The 24,819-nt window shown below is 35.6% G+C and overlaps 2 protein-coding genes across 2 annotated transcripts; one reads left to right on the forward strand and one right to left on the reverse strand.

Annotated features, from left to right (window-relative positions):
* The first annotated feature begins 1,505 nt into the window (after positions 1 to 1,505).
* LOC105200341 (protein distal antenna) lies at positions 1,506 to 9,154 on the forward strand. The gene has a single exon (XM_011167833.3). The coding sequence runs from the start codon at positions 4,094 to 4,096 to the stop codon at positions 5,468 to 5,470; it is 1,377 nt and encodes a 458-aa protein (XP_011166135.1). The 5' UTR covers positions 1,506 to 4,093; the 3' UTR covers positions 5,471 to 9,154.
* On the reverse strand, positions 6,418 to 11,719 carry LOC113003412 (dynein regulatory complex subunit 7-like). The gene is made up of 2 exons (XM_039448738.1): positions 9,912 to 11,719; positions 6,418 to 6,687 (listed from the first exon to the last, which is right to left on the reverse strand). Exons 1-2 carry the CDS (start codon positions 10,302 to 10,304, stop codon positions 6,457 to 6,459), a joined length of 624 nt encoding a protein of 207 aa, XP_039304672.1. The 5' UTR covers positions 10,305 to 11,719; the 3' UTR covers positions 6,418 to 6,456.
* Between the last annotated feature and the right edge of the window lie 13,100 nt (positions 11,720 to 24,819).

Below are 24,819 nucleotides of genomic sequence, written 5' to 3' on the forward strand. Positions count from 1 at the left end.
AGCAGCGTCATGGCTGCCGCTAAAAAGAGAAAATTATTTCCTTTTCGTACCGAATTAATTTCGACACGACCCGAATTAAGTTACTGACAGAGCCAAGTATCGAGATGCCACTCGTATAAAAGTCAGATCATAGATTTATTAAAAAAAAAGAAAGAAACCATCTCTCTAATTCCATCTCTTTTTTTTCTGGGAATGCCTCGTTTACCGAATACATCTTATTACAGCGCTATTTCACGGGAGAAATCGTCGATTCCGTGTAAATTCGCAATTTGATTTGAAAGTTATTCGTCCGTGTTCCAACTGTATCCAACTGATGCTTTCAACGTGATTTGACTAATTATAATCTTGCTTAACGTCACAATTCTGTTATCTTTGGTAAACTCCAAATCAATTGAATCTATTGTAAGATTACATGCGATAGCTTCTTGGCTTATTCATACTTCCTATTTATGTCAGGCTAAACACGTAAGAATTTTTGCTGTTGTCTCTCTACCGTTACTAACAAACAGACTCCAAACTTTACATGTTACGTGTTACATACATTCACAATGTATAATAGTTAATCTTGTGTTTCTTGTTTTTATTTGATTAATGATATCCGATTTTCAAGTGTGGATTTGCTACGGTCAGAATATAATATTCAGTGTATTATTTTAAAGAATTTATTTTTAAGCGTAATAAATATCTCATTATAATAATGACAATAATAATAGACGTCAAGGACGGCTGAGGAAGGTGCACGCGGCCGTCCTCGTGCTTGTCATCACCGCGATACGCTTTCATCCGAGATTCTAGCAAAGTTGAAGCTCTGAAATCCTAAACGTGCGCGGGGACAGCGATAATTATCGAGAGTAGGACGCCTCTCTCTCTCTCTTTCTCTCTCTCTCTCTCTCTCTGTCGCACTCGCTATCTTTCTCCGCGCTACCGTCGCGCGGTGAAAAACGAGCCGGTATACGTGACGAAATGCGGTCGGTCCTCGCGCGTGTATCGCCGACGAGGCCACGGGATATCGGGGGGCGTACAGGTACACACTTGTCGCGTATTCGCGTTCGTGCGAGCGCGACGGTTACTCGCGGTAAATTTACCCGCGAATTATCGCGAGAGCGAGTCTCCTTACCGCGCCACGCCGCGCCGCGCCTCGCCAAGCCTCTCCTCGCGTCGTCTCGCCTCGTCTCGCCTCGCCTCGCCTTGCCGCGCCGCGCCGCGCCGCGCCGCACCCGGTGTGTAACTCCGCGTCGAATGCTCGTACGGATTTTAGGCCGCGCGCTCGTAAATCCGGCTCTCCCTCGGGGATTGCTGGCGGAGGTGCCGGGAAGGATTTAAGGGTTTTGCTGCATCCGACATCCTCTGACCCCTCCCCTTTATCTCTCTCTCTCTCGCTCTCTCAGCTTTCATATCCCGCACAAAAGGACCGGGAAACGAAGAAAAAACCTGGCAATTGTTATAAATATTATGGAATTTTCTTATTATGTAAAAGCGGCACGAGAGCGGCACGAGAGCGGCCCGTTTCGCGCTCGACGGACACGCGTTTGTCGTTCTTTCTGCGTACGGTTACGTTGGAAACTCGACAATTTCAAAATATTTAGAACGCGATTGACCGTGAGATCCGCATATTCATCTAAATGTAATATAAATATAAAATCGGGAGGACACGTCGCCGGTGTAAAGTTTAAATTATTTTCTGCGCTAAATAATTAGTAAATATTGTTAATAACGAAAAAAGATACAACGTATAGAGTCGAGAGAGCAAAAGTAATCTTTTGCCGATTTACAAATTGATTAAAAATAAATATTTTTTGTTTGCGCCAGGACCACTCGAGATTCGCGAATTCTGGGTTTCTAGAGCTAGATCCCAACAATTCCTGGGATCTATAGACGAGATCCAGAGAGTAGAACTTGCGGGATACTCATCCGCCGTAGGTCGAACAGCGGTGTCCTTCTCGACCATGGGTCAAGTGACAGAGAGAAAAGAGGCGTGCGACGGGGGAGGGCACACAATTCGCGAACGTTGAGGACGAGCGAGCGGAGGAGGGGGATTTAACTCCCTCGTCGCGCGGCACGACGTTGGTACGAGTGAAACGGAGCGACGAGAGTGGGGTAGATGCGCGCGAAATGTATTCTGGCATCGCGCGCAGCAGGTGGAGGGGATCATCGCGCTGACCAGTCGACCGCTCGAAAGCAGCGGAGTTAGTGCACAGTTGTGGTTTGTCGCGTTCGACAACATGACGTGCCGGGTGATACGGTAGTGCAGAATACCGGTCGCACAGTGTCCAGCGATTAGCGGATAGTTTGCATAGCCGAAGCGCTAAGGCAGCCGAGGATCGATCGCTGATCGAGAATCAAGTTCTTAGTCCGAAAGTCTCAGCGAGACGATCACGAAAGTCGCGAGGTGCCAAGGGTGCCGCGCCGGGTGTACGAGGGATCGCATACGCGATCGGATCAAAACGCGTAGAATAGAATCGACGATCGACGGAGGGATCGTGCGCACTCCTGAGAGAGAGGAAGAGAGAGAGAGAGAGAGACGACCCTTCGACATCGGACACTCGACATAGTGAGTGACAGTCGTGACTATTCAAAGACCAAGTGTGCGCCGCGTGGTCGCAAGGAGAAGAGGGTGCTTCGTTGAGTTTTCCTCGTCTCGTCTCGTCTCGTCTCGTATCGCGCGCCTCGCGAGAATACAAGACGTGTAATATCTCGCGTGTTTTCCTCCTTTCGCGTTCGCGCGATCGTGCTCAATCTCGCGCGCGCCGCTGAACGCGCGAGGACTCGAACAGCTATACGGTCGTTACAGTCGTTAGCAGCGGCCCAGACCAAATCAAATCAGACGTCGCGCGGAGTGTCGTCGCACTCGCGCTCGCATTGCGTCGTGTCGCGTCGCGTCGCGTCGCGTCTGCGAGTTTCGAATCGAAAGGACATCTTCCTCGACGAGCAACGACGAAGGCGCGCGCCGGCGAGAACTGATCTTCGGGCCGGTGCGCGATCTCTAGCGAAACGTGTGTGCCTATCGCCGTCTCCATTTCACCCGATTTGTCTATCTCGCTCACGCTCCGACTACCACCCCAACCACGCTATTCCTCGTGGTACAGCAATAATATCGTTTCCCGCGCGCAGTGCGGATTGGCTGGTGCAGTCGCAACCGAGGAGCGGAGCGGAGAGGAGCGCCGGGGAGCTACCAACACGCTCCGTTTTACTCGCGCTAGTGCCGTCAACGGGAGAGGAGCAGAGGAGAGAGTGGTGGAGCGGCAAGGTGTAGAGAGCAAGCGGCACAGCGGCGGCGGCGGCGGCGGCGGCGGCGGTGGCAGTGCTTTGCTTCGACGGAGGGCAGCAGCGTGTAAGAGGGGGAAGAAGCGAGGGAGAGAGAGAAGAGAGGTAGTGGTTGTAGCCGCCCGACCGACCGACCGAGTTGTTTCATTCATAAAAAAGTTCTTTATTACTCTCTGTGAGCGCATGTGCTATTCCACCACGGAGGAGGAACGAGTACTACTACTCCCCCGACCGGCTGCGACGGCGTAACCGCGTTTACACACAGTATTATTTACTACTGTGCGAGATACGAATCGGCGCCACACGCCGTACCGGCAGCACGGCGTACGGATCGTTCCGTTTCCGCGTCGCTCCGTCGTCGTCCAGATATCCATCGTCGTCATCGTCCGGAGAGGAAACATTTTGCGGCGCGTGTGTCTGATCCCTTCTCGAGAACCGACCTTCCAATTTCACTCTTTTCTCTCGTGTTGTTCCGATCCAGAAATAGATGATCGCTTGAGTGATGTGAGTTTGAAATTTGAGCTCGACGAATCGAGTCTCGAATCGTCGCGCGAAAGGAAGACTCGAGGGGGGGGGGGACGAGAAGAAAATTAGTGCATTGTAACGTCGTCGTGAACCACTCCTCGCAAGCAACCTGGATCAGCAACAAGAATCCGCCGTGGATCTTTCCACAGAAACGGGGGGAGCTACGGATCGAAGAGATCGTAGGCTAACGCGTCGTCAGCCTAGCTTGAGCTATCAAAATTACAGCCACTTGACCAGATACGACAGCTTGAACGTGAGTGATCCTGGTCCTAGTACGAGTCAAGGTACGTGTACGCAAAATACGATGCCACGGAGTACGAGATACAATGCCGCGGAATCGCGCTCCTCGGGCAAGCGACCGATGAAGGCGATGCTGCCAAAAGATAAGGTCAACGCGATTGACAGGGTGCACAGCGGCGAATCGAAGGCGGCGGTGGCGCGTGACATTGGCGTGCCGGAATCGACTTTGCGCGGATGGTGCAAATCCGAAGATAAGATCCGCATGCAAGCTAATCAGCAGGCATCCGGAAAATATGAGCACACCTTGACAACGTCCAGTTCGGACAACAGTCCGGATAACAGTCGACCGGGTTCGTCATCGCGATCTACGCCAACCGGTCAAGCTACGATCCTGGGACTCTCGACTTCTGGCGTTGCGGACAGACCTAACGAGGAGCCTGAACCCGGTCCGGCTCCGAAAAGAATGAAGATTGACAACCTCTCGCCATCCGCCGCCGCAAATATGTCGACATCGGCTCGAGTGTCCACGCTAGCAACGAATGACATGCTTACGCAATTAAGCTTGTACAATTTACTCGCCGGTGCATCCGATTCGCAGACGCAGATGCAGTCACAGGCCATAAACTTTTTAAATTCCTTTCTGAAGGATCCGCTTATGAGCACCACTTACTCCAGATATCCATCGTCGACAAATATTCTCAGTGACAGTCTGCAGATGCATAGGAACAACGGTGGGATGACCAACATGACCAACATGACCAATCTGAACATGGCGTTGGCAGCTAATATGATGTCTGTTAACAACGCCCTACTCACTAATGGGAATAAAAGGAAATATAGCAACACATTTTCGTCGGCCACCAACAATCCGAGATCATCGAGGAGGCAGAGCAGCCAATCGCCGAACGCGAGAAATGTCCCGGCCGGGAGCATCTCTCAACCGTCAACAAACAATCGAACTTCCCCTCTGTCGATCAACAATCGAACCTCCCCGCCATCGACCAGCAATGAACCGGTCCCGTCAACATCGGCGAACAATATCCGCGATCCAGTCGTGCAGCATATCAATTCGCTGATCAAACCAAAGAGTGACAGATTAGATGCTATAGTAACTCAATTGCAACCGCAAACACCACGAGTATCTAACATAGAAGAAATAATAACTAATAGTACCGTAAGTAATAATAATAATAATGTCGATCACGTTGATCACGAAAATGCGAACCAAAACTCTTTAAATAACACCGTGCCACCAGGGTTTGATAGAATAGTACAAGATTTTACCAAATGTGTAGATTGGTTATCTAAGTATGGCTCACGTGTTTGTACGTTCAATCAAGTAAGTCAAATGAATCAGATTCTCGAGAATCTGAAATTTTGGTCTAATAATTTGCAAAATGCAACTAATGAAACCAGCAGAAACACTAACGGTACGAGCTAGCTGAGGCAACGTAGGAAAAAATGACATGTAAATAAATTGTAAATGAATTTATAGCATTGTATTGTATATATAGAACATTATCAAAATCATTAACGAATTTGATTAGATGCACTAGTATGACCTGACCGATTGGTGCACATTAAATTCGTCGTACACGAATCGAGATCATGAAGATGATATCATGAAGATGTGTGAATTGTGACATGACACTTTTAGATTAAATTAGTGTACAGCAACTTTTATGTGCAACAACAATGCGTACCAGTACAGTCCAATCAAATTTGCTAAAAATGTATATATGTACATATATGAACATACATGTACACATATAAAGACGAATGCAAACGTGTACATATCTGTATAGACGGAGCTGTATAAGAATATGTTTGTGCACAAAAAAAAACATTAGAAATGAGATAATAATCGGATCTATTAATCATGCGCACGCATAATCGTAGATCCGTTATTATTATTTTATTTCTTTTTGTTTTATTACGTCTTTTAGAATGTTTGATGAAACAAAGACGCGATATTCAGGGACATTAATGAATATTAATAGATAAAATTTTTCCTATATTTTTCTACCTCCTTACTTTTAAATTTCGCGATTCAGTGCTTGTAATATGTTTTGTATATGATGTCTTGATCGTTAACAACACCGAAGTCCTATTGATTACTAAACTTTAAAGTTTAACTACAATTAAAACTAAAATTACCTTAAATTTGACGTTCCAAAATTACTTCAAAATTAAAAAGAAAACACTTTAATATCAAATTACTTCAAAATTTAAAAAAAAAAGAAAAGTATTTTTAAGTTTAGAATTAATTAATTTTAAGTTTATTATAATTTTTCCATGTGTAATAACGCCACTTTTAAATATTTGAAATTAATATAATATTTGTGTGACAAATTCCCACGCTCAGCTTGCCATGTATATGTAAAAAAGATTTAATACTTTTATGTCTAGGAGTTTGTTATAATTTTTCTAAAAAAGTATGAAAAATTCAAACTGTGCACCTCGACAATATAATTGTAAAAGAAAACGTTTAAATCGCTCTTTTTTTACCGGCAAGAAGATTTGTTTGCTTACCATAATAAAAACGTTATCCAGTGGCTGGTACTCGATGTAATGACTGATGAATTTTACACATCCTTGCCACGTATATAGTTCTGGATATTTTAATATACTTCTTTTGATATTGGTAGATACAAATTTCTACGCACAGAAAGAAAAGATTTGTTCTAGCAATGTTTATCGTTCCTTTTTTTCTAGAGCAAATATTTCTATCATCATTTAATTTGCATTAAGTAAATTGAAATGTAACTAAATTTAGATTATCAGTTATCAGTTAGATTATTATTATTTAAGTTAATTAAATAATTGGAAATCAAATGACGTACTTTGTAAATATTTTTTGTGAAATCATTTGACGAACGATACTGCTTATGCAACTTTTTTTTATTATACGATTAATATGAATAAGAAAATTTTCAATCAACGCATATACCGTGCATATGCGAGCGTGAGTTTAAATTTATTTTGTTTAAGAAAAATTTAATTTAAGTTTCAAAAATTTAGTGTTCATCTGCTTCTAAGACTGCGTGTATAATAATAATGCGGAATAATATCATAGTTAAGTGTCATACTTGATTAATAGTGGTAATCTCGTGTACAACGTATATATTTTGTACATTTGGTTTCCTTTTTCAATGCGTCCGACTTCAATATGATGAATTTTAATGTAATCTGACGCGAAAAAAATTTGAAAAATGAACAAATATACATAAAAATACTTTTAAAAAATTTAAAGATGCGATGCGATTAAACATTTCAAGATTCAATGTTCTTGTTTTCGTAAAGAAATCTGAAATTGTTAAATTAATTTTCTTTCTCACATATTTGTTCATAACTTCTGTATAAATCATGTGCGATTTTATTCTTCTATACCCTATTTTTCATCTGTATTTACAAAATGCCAATGTTGCATAAATACACGATTCACGATTGATACTCTATTAATTAAGTTGTGTAGTAAAATGTATTATAATTTTACGTATTATAGTTTTAAGAATATAGTTTTAAGAAATAAATATAAGACCACGTGCTTCGTTTAATTAACTCTAAAATCTAAAATCTAAAATTAAAATTAAATCTAAACTTAAAAGTAAATTAATTTTAAGTTTATATTATAATTTTTCTATGTAAGGGTGATTCACATTTCTAAGTATTTCAAATTAATACAATATTTGTATGAAAAATTCGCACGCTACAGCTTGCCTGTCATACATGAGAAAGGGACATGATATTTTTATGTCTAACCGAGACTAAAGGGATTACGTCGAAGGTCTTACATCTAATCTGTCTAAATTTTTACGTTTAGGAGATTATTATAATTTTTTTTTAAGTATGAAAAATTCGAACTATGCGCCTCGACGATATAATTGTAAACAAAATTACAAAAAGAAAAACCTTGGATCACTCTTTTTCACCAGTAAGAAAATTTATTTGTTTACTTATCATAATAAACACTTTAGCCAGTGACTAATACTCGATGTAATCACTGATTATTATGAATTTTACACATCCTCACCACGTATATAATTCCGGGTACGTCAACATACCTCCTTCAAAATTAAATCTAACTAATCTAACTAAACTTAAAATGAATTTAGTTTTAAAGTTTAGTTTAGTTACATTGGTTTGATTTAATTTTTATTTTAAATTTTAGATTTTAGATATAAGAATCATTACCAAAAAGAACCTGCGCTGTGACTTAAATATAAGACTGTTACACGTATTATAGACTTGTAAAAATATTTGTCACTGTCGCGTAATTTTATGCAGGAAAATTCTACCAGAAGGCGGACAAAACTCACGTAAAAGCGCACACAAAATATAATTACAACGACGTTGGCTATTAATATCTGTATTTTTGAAATCAAACTTTTTAAAATCGATAACTTTTAAAGATATTTCTTTAAATTCTTTAGCTACATAGTTTAATATTTCATTTCTAATGTTTTCCAAAATATCTTTTATTTTTATCATAATAAATTTTGTCATAATAAATTTTGCGATTGTAATTATGCATTATAGGCCGCGATTTGTTAGCCAAAAATGCGCAGAAACGTGAAAATAAGAAATAAGGGTCTAGCTCGATAAGCAAGTAAAGTGGATTATGTCTGATCAAATTGGCAGGATATTTTTTTATGCAAAATGATTCGCAAATAAATCTCAAAAGATCTTTTATCGAGATGTCTTGCCAACACAATTTGATGAAGCACAATTCACACAGTTACCATGAAATTTCTTTGCGAGTTTTTAATTTTGCATTTATCAACCGATATGTGTCCGTTATTGTAAATTTAATTCAATTTAGCATATAATATATGAAATTTTATCAGTATTTTCAATATTTTCAGTATTTTCAATATTTAGTGTGAGTCCATCAATGTAAGAAAAGTTGATAAATATGAAATTTAACTAAATTAAGAACTGGCGCTTATTTAAATGTAATATTAATTGTAATTGACGTACACACTGCAACAGTATATTAGTATAACGTTTTATTTCTAAAGTTTTAATTTTTGTAAAAGTCGAGTGATAACTTTGTACGAAATTAAATTGCAGATTGAAAATATAAAAAAAAGTAATAGACAGAAAATAAAGATGAAAATGTAAATTTTGTCTTTATTTAATACCCTTCAATCCTTAGAAAAGTAATTCTGTTATTATTTTTAATCAAAATTAGCGAGCGAGATGCCAAATGTCGCTTGGTTGAATGTCAGAATAAAACGCTATGATATATAGTTTATCTTAATACACCCCTATTTCTTTATTCCAATTCTGCAATTGTTTCTTACATTATACTGCAAGAATTATACGTAGAATTTTATTCTAACTTCTGATACAAATTGCAAGAAGAAAAAAAACAGCCTTAAACAGACATTCTTTTCTTAATACTACGTGATTCATATATATTTAATCTATGCAATAGTATGATCAGCTGATCGTAACAGCTGACTTTGCAAATCAGCTGATTTTACGTTTCACACTGGTCGTATTTATGTTCCAGTGGTCCGTATTTATGACAATCTTGTACATTCGCAAATTGCAAATACAAAAAATTAAATTACATTACAAAATTCTACAAACATGAATGTAAAACATAAGGCTTTTATACGATTAACTTTCAACTAACATGCCATCCTTTTTTTTCATTTACCGATATTTATATTATTTGTCAGATCCCTTTAACAATTTAAGAAAAAAAAAGGGAAATAATTTAGCTTTCATTAACAGAGATTATGTCATTAAGATTCGTATAATAATTAGGATAAAAGACAAGGACTTTTTTTATTATTTAATATAAATTCTCATCAAGAGACTGCTATGTAGTAGCCAAGGATTAACGTCTTTCGAGATCGAATTTTACTCACTTGCACCCGACATTCGTTCTCGCAGGCCAACAACAGTGGTCGGCGATTCGCGTGCTTCGCGTGGAACTGCCGACGAAAGTTTTCCGCGTACCACAGCAGCAGTCGCTCTTTGTCACTAACGCAACGGTAAGTATCCGGAAGTGCTTGCGTATAGAGGTCTTCCGTGATCATCGAGACATCCGGCCAACATAACTTGATCAAACACAATTCGCGTTGCACTTGCCGCAGCATTTCCTTAACAGTACTAGCAGGTTTCTCTATTTCGTGCTCGTCCTTCGGACGTCTATCCAGTAATGCCTTGCGTAGGTCGTCAAATTCGAGTTCCTCTTCCTCTTCGACCGCACGATTCGTCACAAGGTCGTTCATTGCGACGGCAATCGGACTGTTCGACATGGAGTGTAAAAACGTGCGTTTGATTAAATGGTCGACCGCGAATGTTTATTAGCGCGATTACGAGACCACGATTCGAATTCGCGTCGACATGCAAACAAGCCTTGGTCGCTACGGCAACGCGATGTGGCAAGTGTATCACGCCTCAGGTAAGTAGGTGGCAGCATCAAGTGGAATAATAAAAATATTGAATACGCATTATATATAAATATTTTTTATATATAAGCTTTTATAAAATTTGATATTTGTTTACGAGAGTAATCATGTGTATTGCTTACAAAATTATTCGACAAGAAAAATTCAAGTGTGACATCTTCCTTTAACTTATCTAATATTAACAATCTTGCAATTTAATTAATTTTTTTTCTGTATTGTGTTATACAATTTATAACAATTTACATCGCTTGTATTGGCCACGTGAAAAAGGTTCGTGTAAACATAACGGAAACGATACGTAAATAATTCATATAAACGTAATCTTAAACTTTATGGCTCATGGTTTAAAGACCTCAGTGAAAGGAAAACTATCTGAGGTTTTTGGGATGAGGTTTGAGGGTGAAAATTGGAACGAGTTGTATGTTTTGACCGATATTCAACTTGTCTCCACCTTGTTATGCACTCTGCGTGCAGTCCATGTGTCAATTGGCACAAGCTGGCAGACAAGCTGACAATCGCCCGGCTTTGCAACGCGTGCCGAGCTCTTTTCTGGATGATTTAAAATTTCTTTTATGGGAAGTTATGGGAATACTAAGGAATATTATATAGGTAAAAATAAAATAGGGTTTACAATACAAACGAAGGACCTAGAATTGTTACTTCGACAGAGAATAAAGAAATAAATAACACCTCGTTGTGTTCGATAAAAAGGCTGTAGATTAAGCATAAAGATGTAGAATCAGAAATATCATTATGTAAAGGCACAGTTACGGGTTTTTATTAGGAGGTTTTTATTAAGAGATAAATGTATTGTGTGTAAAAACTCGAGTAAACGGAGAAAAGGATCTTATTTTGGTAGTTATTTTCACAGATTGGAAACATACAATATCCGTTTAAATTTAATGTGTTAAATTTAATGTCAGTTAATCATAGTAAAGAGACAGACAAAAAAGTTTTAGAATTTATATTTGACAAAGACGTATCGTGTAAAGACCCAACGGAACAGAAGAAAGATTTTTATTTTAATAATTATATGTAATGTGAAAATGTCAGCGATGAATTTCAAGATCATTTCTACAGAGACTTTTGTCAGATATTGTTTACGTTATGTACTCACACGAATCTTTTTTTATGAGACAATACGATCCAATTATTATAAATTGAATAATTAAATATAAAAAAAAACAAGTTATAAAATTGTTAATATATCTGAATTGTTAATATTATAATTAAATTTTAATATTAATAAAATAAAAATACATAATATTAAAAATAAAAAATAAAAATTAATTTTTACTTCTTCTAATGAAGTCTGAATAAATCTGAATAACTTTTTTATTATCCATTAATTACGGTTTACATATATGATATGTAAAATATAGTTTACCTAGGTTACATTGTATATACATGTAATATAGATTTTATTTATACTTTATGTAACGTCCAATTTTGGAAAACGCATGGTGATCCGTTTAAATTTAATATTGACACAAAAAATTATTTTATTTAATAAATATGAAATCTAAATGTGAAATCTCTTTGCAATATTGTCATATGAAATTGTAAATGAAAAAATAAGTACATATTTTTTGGCAGAAAAAGATTTAGCTAGTTTAAAGATTTGAAAGGATAAAAGGGTTTACCATATTTCACATAAAATATCAATTATGTTGTTCGTTTACTTACTGTCGGTAAAGAAAAAGTCGTCTTAAATGTTATCTAAGGAAGATTATCACTCCAAGCAGTTTGATGAAAAATTAATATAATATTCTTGGAACCTTTATTTATTCATACAAATAAAGTAATTTAAATTTTGACGTTCAAGATTTTTGAGAAAAAAATTAGTGAAGTTTATGTGTGTTAAAAAAAAACACATATATTTTATATACACGGAAGTGTGTCCTTTTTTTACAGCTAACAGATAAGTTCTGATCTTTTTTTTTATTGCATTACATACAAGACCATTCCAAAAAACATTAGCAAATAAAAAATGATTACCACAATATTATTATTGAAATAATATTCAACATGTAATGTTTTAAAATATGTAGTTCAACTTTACATACAACATTATCATTGTAAACAAAGTTTGATGTATAGCTTGAAATTTTTACGGTGTTAAAATAAAAGTGAAATGTAGTAATAATGTGTTTTGCCAGATTTTATTCACATCTCCCGATCGCTATCTTCCAGATAAAGATACTCATCAATTAAGTATAATTACGTTTGCTTTATTGAAACTTCTAATTACGTATCTAATATATCTATTCTTCATACTACTAATTTTTGATATAAAGTGTACTAGAATTTTGTTAAAAATTATCATATTCTCTGGAAGATATCTCACGGATAAAGTTATTTAGAAATGAGGAAATTGGACATTTAATGATTTTCAAATATTCCAATAATGTTAGACAATATTGAATATATTTAAATTTATTATTATTTATATTATATTATATTATATGTTATACCAACCTTTAGATAATATAGCTTTTTATACGTACTTATAGTACAAGTGTGCCATTATATCAGCTGTAATCACCGAATTACATTTCTACATTATGTTCACACATCATATATTCGATGTTCATACATCACATATTCGATGCTAACACACTCACAACAAATTTATAATATACGGGGCGATCAGTGCAAACACTTTCATCAATAAACTACAGTAATCGGTTTTATATGCATTTCTATCAATATAGATCAATTTTAGTCTTGGTGCATTACGCAAGATACTATAGTATTGTTTTGAAAAATTGATTCAAGAATTTACTTCCAATTCGAAAATTAATCAAAATTGTAAAAAATTCATCAAATTCAACAGATATTTAAAAAATTTTCGATTTTTATTTTCTATTGAAACATCTTTTCAAGAAGCCATTCTTGAGGTTGATTGCTAAAGTAGTTTTGGAGTTTAACCTGGAATTTCTAGAATTTTTTAGAATTTAGAATTTTTCTGGTTGATTTAAATTCTAAAACTTGATTGTTGCAATATTTTGATAATCTTTTTTTTGATAATTTGATAATCTTAAACAAATATAATTTGCTTATATAAAGAAACAAAATTTCTTCATGTTAGCAAATTATATCTATTTACGATTTTATGTTCTTGCTTATATATGAAACAATAAATCGTTTATTTGACCTCAATTCTTTTCTGTGTATAGAAATTGATAACTACCCCGTTCTCTAAAGTTTAATGTCCTCCTTGTATATAATTCAGCATTCTCTTCATTGTCAAGATCAAGATTTTACCTTAAAATTTTTATCTCAAATTTGTTTACGAGACTTGCCACTGCAACATCAAAGTTTCATATTTAGTTCTTTGAAAATTTCACAACTATGCATATCTAAATATCATTATTTTGAATAAAATCTTACCTGATAAAAGAAAATTTCCTTGCTGTTATTTCTGGAAAAAAAAAAAATGTTACGGAATAAAAATAAAATAAGTAGATTAAATAATTTCGTAAAAATGATCGACTATTTTAAAGATGCTGTGTAACTTAAAAAGATCGATTAAATAACCAAAAATATATGCTCAAAACGCAAAACTTCCACTTATATGAACAGATTTGTTCTTTACATAAAACTCTTTCTCTCTTTCTTAAGTTAAATATTTGCAGTATAAAAATTAGAAAATTTTTTTCTTTTTAAACAGTAGGTTTTTTTCACAAAGAAAACAACGATATTTTTATTATCGGGAAGTCGTGGAATCTGCATTTTCTAATAGAATAGAAATGGTTACCTTTGTCGAGATGACCTGCTGAGAATTGCTAGCAGCGTACTTCCTGGTTGCCCTGCACCTATCTCTTGATAGTCTGTCGGAGATTTCTAACAATCTCCGACTTTTTCGAGGAAAACTTCATTACTATTGGCAGCAAGATAGAGGCACCGCTCGTGTACATTCCAGTATATTCCAGGATTTCATGTATATTCCAGAATTCGATCATGGAACTGTTTCCCTACGGTGGAAAAGTGAAAATTAGAGTAAATTCGAAATCCAACAAATTGCTCGGATTGATTTGTAATAGTGTGAGAATGTTGCTATCGGTTAATGCAAGCGTTTTGTAAAAAAAAATTTTTAACTAGTCAATATTAGCCGGAAACACATTTCACAAGAGACTTCTGTGCATATGGCCAATATGACAGACTAACAGCAGAAAACGAGACAAACACGAACTGCAAATTCTGCTCGATTTTTGCGGCCAATCTGTTGGCTTGGTCTTGTTTTTTACTTCAATTTAGCGACAAATAGCGCAGACATTGTGCACAATTTATTATCATTCTGCCATTAAAAATCGATGGCATGCTCTGCGTGAAATCTGTTTCTACAGGTTTGACTGTCTGAGATAATGAATTACTTATCCATTAAGTTGAAATTCTGGATCAAAACGTTAAACGTAGAAGTAGCGTTTTCAAAGAATCGGACAGATCACAGGACGTATTCAGCGAAGACCAATTTTAACTCCTAAAATATAATAAATCATTAGTTTATTTGAAAGTTAATTACTTATATTATTAATATTTGCTATACCTGTTACATTTATACATCCAAATGTTAGCACAATGACCACATAGCATGTACGTTTGCACGTACAATGACTTGTTATCATTGTGATGTTCAGATACCTGCGCACGTGCCCTGTAAAAAAGCTGTAAAAAAAGGACATGCTTCCGTGTATATAAAATATGTGTTTTTTTAACACACATAAACTTTACTAATTTTTTTCTCAAAAATCTTGAACGTCAAAGTTTGAATTACTTTATTTGTATGAATAAATAAAGGTTTCAAGAATATTCTATTAATTGTCGTCACTTAATTTTGTAACACGATGAATAAGTTATTCCAAAAGAAAGTCTTAAAGACAGCATCTTCCCATATCTTATGTAGACTGCGATCCACTTGACGCTACAAATGCTTCGAAGCATTTGCTTAACCACTCCGAACAAAGAATTTTACAATAATAATAATAAATATGAAAGAATAAATTACTTCAAAGCATAAAAATTTAAACCGAGTAATTATATAGAAAGTAAATACATAGAAATCGTCTCTCTACGCAAGCTACCACCTCACCTCAAATTTTGATAAAAAGATAATTATATATAACACTCGTTTCAAATTTTGATAAAAATACACTCATTCGACGTGTTTTCACTCAAAACAAAAAAATCCGGCGGAAAAAAAGCAGCACCTGCCTCGCAAAGCGAGATATTAATTGTTAAAGTTGATAACCATTCAGGTTAGGAGACTTATGTTATACCAGCTGTATTACGTTTGGACACTCACGCACTGTAAGTTTCATTATATCTTTATCGCTCGTTACATGTGAAAGGAAGATAGAATGAAGCATGAAGCTTCCAGCACATGAACGTCCAAATGTACCATGTGCGCATGCTTCGTGACCATACCCGATGAGAACAAGAATTCATGTCCTCATCATGTGGATTATCCAGTGAAATCCACGTTACCAATCGAGGATAGTTCTCTCAAAAATGATTTTAGAATCCATGTAGAAATCTAATCGACATTTCGAATCGATTCTTTCATGAATTTCCTCGAAATATCCACGCAAATATAACATCGTTACACCACATATCCCCAATGAGCAACACAATATTTTTTTAACACTTTAAGAAACATTTTTCGCAATGAAAAAACGAATATGTTTAAAAATGTTAATATTAATGGGATAGTTGATCTCTTTTACATTAAAAAAATATTTATTTTAATATTGTGAAAATATTTTAATAAAATCTCGCCTTACTAAATTTATGAATCTATCATATAATAAAAAAGAAATCTTAATAAAAATCAATTTTGTTGTAAAGCAGACGTCTGTTGCCTGCTGTAAAATTTAACGTGTTTTATACTTATCAGTTTAGTAAGGCAAAAGATTTTAACAATATAATTTTATGAAATGTATTGTTCTGTACTACATGGGTTTACGACTTAAATTATTAATTTTAATAAATTCGTTTTATAGGCCATTAACTTTAATTTAATATAGTTTAAAAAAAAAATTAACTTTAATCCTGATTTTACAGAATTCCAAATTTCTTTACATAAATAAAATAACAAAATTAAAGAGGACAATGGATATATTAATAATTAAATGTTATTTTTAAAAATTAAATAAATTTTATTTTTTTGGTAAATCAAGTTTACATGAAATAACGAAGAAATTGTTTCTTAAACATATACAAATTTATTTTCTTTATAATCTTTTTCTGTAGATAGGTAAATTTTTAACTTACGAAAAGTTACTCCTGATTATTAAGTTACTTCGAACCATAATTTCGAGAATCTTATGATAATATTAAAAAATGTTTTTTTATAAAAACAACAGATTGTATAAATTAATATTGATAAATATTGTACATAAAATATTTTTATGTAGTTTCATATTACTTTATAATATCTTTACATTAAATACAAAATTGCTATTACCTTTTCAAAAAGATTTATAAAAGTGTCTCCTGGTAATGAAATTTTTCTTATCATTCTCATTTTCTTCTTTCCTTCCTCTTGCTGCGCCAGCAATTTTTTCTTCTGGTAACATCACCAACATACTAAGGAAAAAGAAGCAAACACATTAATAATAAAGTAATCCTTAAATTAAATGTCTATTTTTATCAATAAGATGTAAAATATAAATTTTCTTACTAATTTTGCCGTTACATCTTTTTTGTAGGGCTTTAAAGCTCTCTTGCGATCACTTTACTTCCTATTGCTGCTTGGATAGCCATTTCAAAAAGTTATCTAGGTGTCGAGAAGCTTGACACACAAATTCTTGCCTATCTGAAATGCTTTGTTTCTATGTACAATTGTGCATAATACTTCCACCAATTTTCCATTTAATAAAATATTCAATTAAAATGTATATACACCAAAAATGTGCGGCGAACAATTGATAATCATGATCTTCGTAATCAAAACTAGCGTAAGTTTGCGAACTTATGCGCTTTAAGACATCGTGTAAGTCAAGAATTACTTCGCTCAATGACATCACGTAGCATAAATTTGTCATTGCCAATAGTTTTATTTAGTTTTTCTACGTCTCGCTTTTCCCAGCAAAGGGATATAATTTCTCACATCTAAGTATCTGTATAATTTACAAAATATTAATTCGTAAACATAATTTCGTGAGCGGCTGTCATTGCGGAGATCGCGACTATGTGTATTGAAAGGCTAATAATGTATAATAATTTTTCTTTAATCCTCTCGTCAATTCTTACCCCGAGAAATATCTGTAACATACGATGTCTGTTGATTAGTCTGGATACGTTATATGTACATCCTATACATGTTGCAAATATTACTCACCCCAAGATTGTCTTCTTCTTCGTTTTCTTCAGATTAACTCACTCATTCACTCACTCGCGAAAATACGAATAAGATCGCGCGATATCTTGATCCTGCGCAGGAGATTTGAAAAGCATGCAAATATAAAGAGAAAATTTATTACTGACTCACCAACCGATGCGCAACGAGCGGAGTTATTCAGCCACAAAGCTACGATGATACTGTAACACATAAACATAAGATTCAAAAATTAAAACTGTGTTTAAAACAATCGACATTTCAAAAGTTACTTTTTATATATCCAGAGAAAGGTTTCTTTGAGTCAAAAAATATTTGTTTGACTCAAAGAAATTTGTGCATTGCTATACTGTTAAAAAAATTTCTTTGATTTGAAGAAATTTTATGATTGTTCCTTTACAATTACAATTAAAGAAATACTTATCGTGCAACGCAAATCTTTCTTTAAATTAGAGAAATATATTTTTAAAATCAGAATAACTAACAATAAATTGTGTTTTACATTTCTGCCAGTACTTTCTTTGAATTAAATAATTATTTATTCAAGTTAAACGAATTATTTAAAAAATTTAAATAGTTTATTTACTTTAAAAAAGATGAATACGGTCATTTCTTGATACCAAATCAATTTTTATTTTCCTCAAAGGTATTTTTATTTCAACTTAAAAAATTTAAATTACAGAAACGATGTCATCAATTCACATATAATTTTTCTCTAGATGTGTATAACATTTTCTATAAATTTTCTTTACGTAACTTTTTTTAATTTATTGTGATAAGATCAAATGAAAGGGAAAAAAATTATTAAATTCATATAAATAAGAAATTATATTTACCCCAAGGTTGCTCCGCTGAGGCCCAATGCCTGTCCCAGGCCTCCTCCTCCTCTCAGTGTCCTCAAGGTTGTCCTCTTCCACTTGTTGCACACGCGGAACACTCGCGGATAATACTAAATTTGCGCGCGTGGATTTATTATTTATAAAGTTTTTCGCGCGACACTGCTGGCACTTCGAATTTATAAAACCCATGATATGAGTTCCCATTCATAGGGATTCCCGTGGATTCAGCACCCCGAGTCGGCAAGTAGAACGCACGCGTACCCGCCCCCGAACAAGGGTAAGCCCCACGCGGAAGAAAACGAAATCAATGGTATTGAATTCCTACGCCTCTTGCCTCACAAAAATCACGTCTAAAATTGACTCGTTCATACGCCCAGCCAACGGATCATCGAGATCAGTCCCACTGGATCTTATATCCAAGCGGCGTCGACAAGACACTCCGGCAGGACGAGAGAAGAAGGTACTCATTGCCGACGTCTAGCATTTTAGACGAATCAGGAAATGAGAGCCAACCTCTCGTCACAAGCTTAACCTACAAGGCCAAGTTCTGACCAAGTCAGATTAAACGTCATTCACCTAGCTCGAACCCCAGATCCAAAGAATCCAAAAAGGGTGTCAAGGATCTAAGAAAGCTTTAGGATGGTGGACGAGAGCAAGAGAAACGCGCGAATCCAAGGCAACCGATCCGAACTCTAACCGCTTAGGACCGAACCGATCGCCGGAGACAGAGCGTGTAAACTCACACATCCAGACAGCCGCGCAACATGCATACGAACATGTCGTACAGCGGCTCGGAATTGCCTCGTGCACGGGCACTTCGGCATGGAACGTCGCGGTGCGGCGCGCACGCCCACCATGCGCAACGCCCCAGTAAGAATATTCACTGCCAAGCAGCGGGGGTGCGATTCCCGGCCCTCGAATTAGGATTCTATCGAATGGGAGTTATGAAAAGTTCATTAATCCAATACTTAAACGGCACTCCCGGAAAAAAACGCGCGACGCGACGAACCGGCTGCGGTTCGTTTATTTTATTACAAGTCGGCGACGATGGGTAATGTCCTCTTCTCGTCGCCTTCCACCTCGAAGAATATCTGTAACGTACGATATCCATTGATTAGTATGGATATGTTATATACACATTCAGTACATGTTACAAATATTACTCACCCCAAGGTTGTCTTCCAGATTTCCTCCTTTTCTTCAGATTAATTCACTCACTCACTCACTCGCAAAAATATACGGATGCGATCGCGCGATAATATTATTCTTTGATCCTGCGCAGGACATTTAAAAAGCATGCAAATATAAAGAGAAAATTTATTACTGACTCACCAACCGATGCGCAACGAGCGGAGTTACTCAGCTACGAAGCTACGATGATACTGTAACACACAAACATAAGATTCAAAAATTAAAACTGTGCTCAAAATAATTGACATTTTAAAAGTTGCTTTTTATATAGCCAGAGAAAAATTTCTTTGAGTTAAAAAAATATTTATTTGACTCAAAGAAATTTGTGCATTGCTATACTGTTAAAAAATTTCTTTGATTCGAAGAAATTTTATGATTGTTTCTTTTATTAGAATTAAAGAAATAGTTTGATCGTGCAACGCAAATCTTTATTTAAATAAAAGCAATATATCTTTAAAACCAGAATTACTAAATTGAGTCTTACATTTTTGCCAGTATTTTTTTAATTAAATAATTATTTATTAAAATTAAACCAATCATTTGAAGAAATAATTGATTTACTTTACAAAAGATTGATAAGGTTATTTCTTGAAATCAAATAAATTTTTATTTTTCTCAAAGATATTTTCATTTTAACTTAAAAAAATCCAATTAAAGAAACGATTTTATCAATTTAAATATAATGTTTTTTTTAGATGTGTATAACATATTCTATAAATTTTCTTTAAGTAACTTTTTTAAATTTATTGCTTTAAGATCGAATAAAAAGGAGAAAAATTATTAAATAATGCATAATATTTTATGAGCAACAAATTCAGATATTATTTTTATATTCAATTTCATTATTATACATATATTGCCCCGCTAACTTAATCTTCCGTTAGCGAAACATTATTAAAAAAAAAAAAAAAAACTAACAGAGCAACAAATTTTTTTCTTTGGAAACTTTTTAGCAACAAATGAGCAACAAATAAAAAAAAATAGTTTCAATTGATTCTGTTCACTTTGTTTCGCTAAACTTATAAGACGTGCTCGCGCTCGCAATTATTTTTTTCTGTGCAGCAACTTGGACAGAACATCAACTGGACATCAACAACAAGAATCTGCCATGGATCTTTCCACAAAAACGGAGAGAGCTACGGATCGAAAAGATCATAGGCCAACGCATCATCAGCCTAGTTTGAATTATTATCAAAATTACAGCCACTTAACCAGATACGACAATTTGAACATCAACCATCCCGGTCCTAGTACGAATCAAAATATGACACCGTCAACATTTACTAGACCAAATTCAACATCATTGTGTATAAGAGATAATGCCGCGAAATCGCAATTTTCGATCGAGAAAAGAGAGAAAAGCCGAAAAGAAAATCAAAGCAAGCGATCGAGGAAAGAGAGAGATATCAAAGTGAAGATCAAGGCAATTGACATGATATGTAGCGGCCAATCCAAAGTGGCGGTGGCGCGTGCCAGAATCAACTTTGCGCGGGTGGTGCAAATCCGCAGATAAGATCCGCATGTAAGCAAATCAGCGAGCATCCGGAAATTATAAGCATACTTTGACAACGTTCAGTTCGGACAATAGTCCGGATAATAGTCGATCGAGATCGTCATCGCAGTCAACGCCAACCGATCAAGATACGATCCTGGGATTCTCGATTTCTGACGTTGCGGACAGACCTAGCGAGGAGCCTAAACCCGGTTCGACTCCGAAAAGAATAAAGATTGACAACCTCTCGCCATCCCCCGCCGCAAATATGTCGACATCGTCTACATTAACAAATGATTTACACGAATGCGAGCTTACACAATTAAACTTGTATCGTTCTCTTTTACACTTTAGGTCGTAAATCGAATTTTGGACAGGCCTGGATTAAATTAATTATGATTATCATTATTATTAATCTTTAATAGATTACTTTAGTTAAAAAAAACTTGATCAATTGATTATACAAAATAAGTATCAACAATGGCTATGCACCATGCACTACGAGCGGCAGGTACCTCCCACTATCCTATCCCTCGTCAATGGCTACTCAAGAACGCTCCTCCCAATGCTCCACCTACAGTAATAATTTTATACAGTATACATTAAGTTTATACAAAATAATTTTTATTATATAAAATTGTTCTTTCTCATTTACAATTTATTTCTTTTATATAGAATTTTTTTATAAAATTGTATTCAAAGTCACCTTTATCTTGCATTTTTTATTAGTTTCATACCAGTGAGCTCAGTTTAAATATTATATAAATAATGAAACAATTTTTTTTTAATATCTTATTATCTCTAAATTTAAAAAGATGTTCATAAAAAGCTGTCCTGTTTTAGATTTGATGCATGAATTCTGCAAATTAATTATCTTTTTAATTACAAACGAAAAACAAATATCTTGATCTATAAAGTACACAAAGATTATGCCGCAAATTTTTAAATTATTTCTATATTATTTTACATATTTTTTATGAATAATTATATAATTTATTAGTCTCTTTGGGGTCGCCAAATAATATATACACTTTACGTTATATGCTTACATGATATTTTTTAAACAACAAAGCAATGTATATTAGTATAATATGGATAACATAATATAGATAAAAGTAATTGAGTAATTAATTAAATGATTGGTATCTGATTTTAATTTTTAATAAATTAAAAATATATATTATTAAAAATATAAAACAGAATCTAGTTTTTACTATTTCTTATAAAATTTGAATCTTCTACGAATCATCTATGAATTATTTACCGAGATAACACATAAAATATAATTTACATATTTTACACGTAATATAGATTATTTATATTCCAAGTTCGATTTTTGGATAAGGCCGTTATTTTTTGCAATAAATTCTTTAGTTTTTTTAAAAGTATTCTTTGTTGGCATCTTTGCCATATTAAATGCCTGTTAGCATCATTATTATTAAATAATTGATTTTCGATTTAATGAAGTAATATTTTCGTTCAATTAAAAACTGTAGGGGAAAGTAGGTAAATTGCACGCACCTAAGGGAAATTTATCGCAGTGAAGTGATTTTTAAAGTTGAAATCGATACGAGTACAGAAATAGAAACTTTAAACATTTTTTTATCATTATGTATTGTCATATTGAACAATTTTTTATTTGATAATGCTATATTCAGCAAAAAGAAGCAAGTGGTTAAACGAAAAAATTTCTCGGGCCTTGGGTAATTGTACGTGCGGTTGGATAAATGGACGCGGAGGAAAAATGAGGTTATAGCCCATTCTTTTAACTACACTACACTGCACTACACTGTACTAGTGGCACTATAGTTGATCTCACGTGGTCTCACGCCTTTCAAGATGGATGCGTAAAATTGTCGACGGCGGACTTGATTTGATAAATAAACAATTACTGGATGACTATTTAATTAAATTTAATAAACAATAGCTCAAAGAACGCAGGAAAAAACGTACTTTTGTTAGGTATAACAAAATTAAACGAATAAAGTAAAAATACAGACTTATTGCCTTATTTTCTGAACGCCAAAATCGCAAGAAAAATCATGATTTTACTTTTTCTTATTTTTTAAATTAACTACGTTTTTAAATGATATAACGTATGGTTATATATTTAAAAAATGCCTTCAGCCTACAAATATCGTCGTGATATAAGTTTTATTCATCGGGAAGGTGCCAAACCACGAAGCGTACAATTACCCAGTGCGTACAATAACCCTACTTTCCCCTATTTTAAGAATCCTCCGAACGATCCTGCCGAATAATTTATCGACATGTAGTTTGGCGCTTTAAAAATATATATAAAATCACACAAGATATATCAAAGAATCAAGGATCCTAAATATCGATCGCATTACAGAATAAATTAACTTTCGAATTGGTTTGGCAGATCGGCAATCCTTTTGTAAAATAAAAGTACGCATAAAAAAACTTGGATAGGATAGATTTTACGAGAAAATCGAAAAGAAGAGAAGAAGAAGCTTGAGAATGGCCCATACCCACGATTTGGCTGATATACGTTTATTAGAAAAAATTTTCGATACGTCATGCGCCATCTCTTCAACGTGAACATACACTACGATGCCAACGTACATACGCACAGTCGGTCAATACTTCGGAAAGCACGCCAATCGCGTCTGTTGGCACACCTGGCGAAGGGATGAGTGCCGAGCGCGCGTACACGAATTTAAAATTTTTCCTATGCTAACGGCTTACGCGCGATTCATCGAGTCGCAATTTATACGAGCGCAATCAGGACGCGACACAAATACTGAAACGTGAGGGCGAATAAACAGTAGATACAAATGAATTGACTCACCGTCCGTCGCTGGTCGCTCCGTCCAGCTCAGTCTCATAGTCTCAGCCGTCGCTTTCGAAGATCCAAGATTCTCCTCCTCTCGATTCATACTTGGCACAAACGCGCGACACTTGGTTCGTTTTCGGCATCCCCGACACGCACGCCCGTCGAAAACTCGAGATATGGGATACGGGGCAACGGAGAAGACGCGATTGAACGCGCGACGCGACTTCGCACCGTCCCGACCGATCGTCCATTGCCGTCTGACAATGAGTGACACGGAGGATCCAAGATTCACGACGATTCGTCTTGATTCATACTTGCCACGAACGCGCGATCCTTCGTTTTCGGCACTCTCGAAACCCTCCCGGTGCTCACGCGTGTCGGAAACTCGGAATAGAAAACAACGGAGAGGCTGCGAAACACGATTGAACGCGACACGACTTGCTACCATGCATTCGACACGATTCGGATGTCGGTACGAACGTCGACCCTTCACTTTCGGCAGTCCACGACACTCTCGAAACACTCGCTCGCGTCGGACACTCGTACGGGATGACGAGGGTGCGAGTTGGAATGCGCTGCGACACGCCGCGACCTTCCGCCATGCTCCCTAACCGACCGACTGCTGGCACTGCGTACTGCGTAGTCTGCGTAGCGACGTGACTGGCGCGTGATCGCGCCTGCGCGCCTGCGCGCCGCTACCG

The sequence above is a fragment of the Solenopsis invicta genome, chromosome 4, assembly GCF_016802725.1.
Source record: "Solenopsis invicta isolate M01_SB chromosome 4, UNIL_Sinv_3.0, whole genome shotgun sequence".
Taxonomy (NCBI): Eukaryota; Metazoa; Arthropoda; class Insecta; order Hymenoptera; family Formicidae; genus Solenopsis; species Solenopsis invicta.

Coding starts and splice junctions, on each gene's coding strand:
- LOC105200341 (XM_011167833.3), top strand. CDS start 4,094: ATGCCACGGAGTACGAGATACAATGCCGCGGAATCGCGCTCCTCGGGC.
- LOC113003412 (XM_039448738.1), bottom strand. CDS start 10,304: ATGTCGAACAGTCCGATTGCCGTCGCAATGAACGACCTTGTGACGAAT. Junction 6,688..9,911: donor AGAACGAATGTCGGGTGCAA/GTGAGTAAAATT, acceptor TTCTGTGCGTAG/AAATTTGTATCTACCAATAT.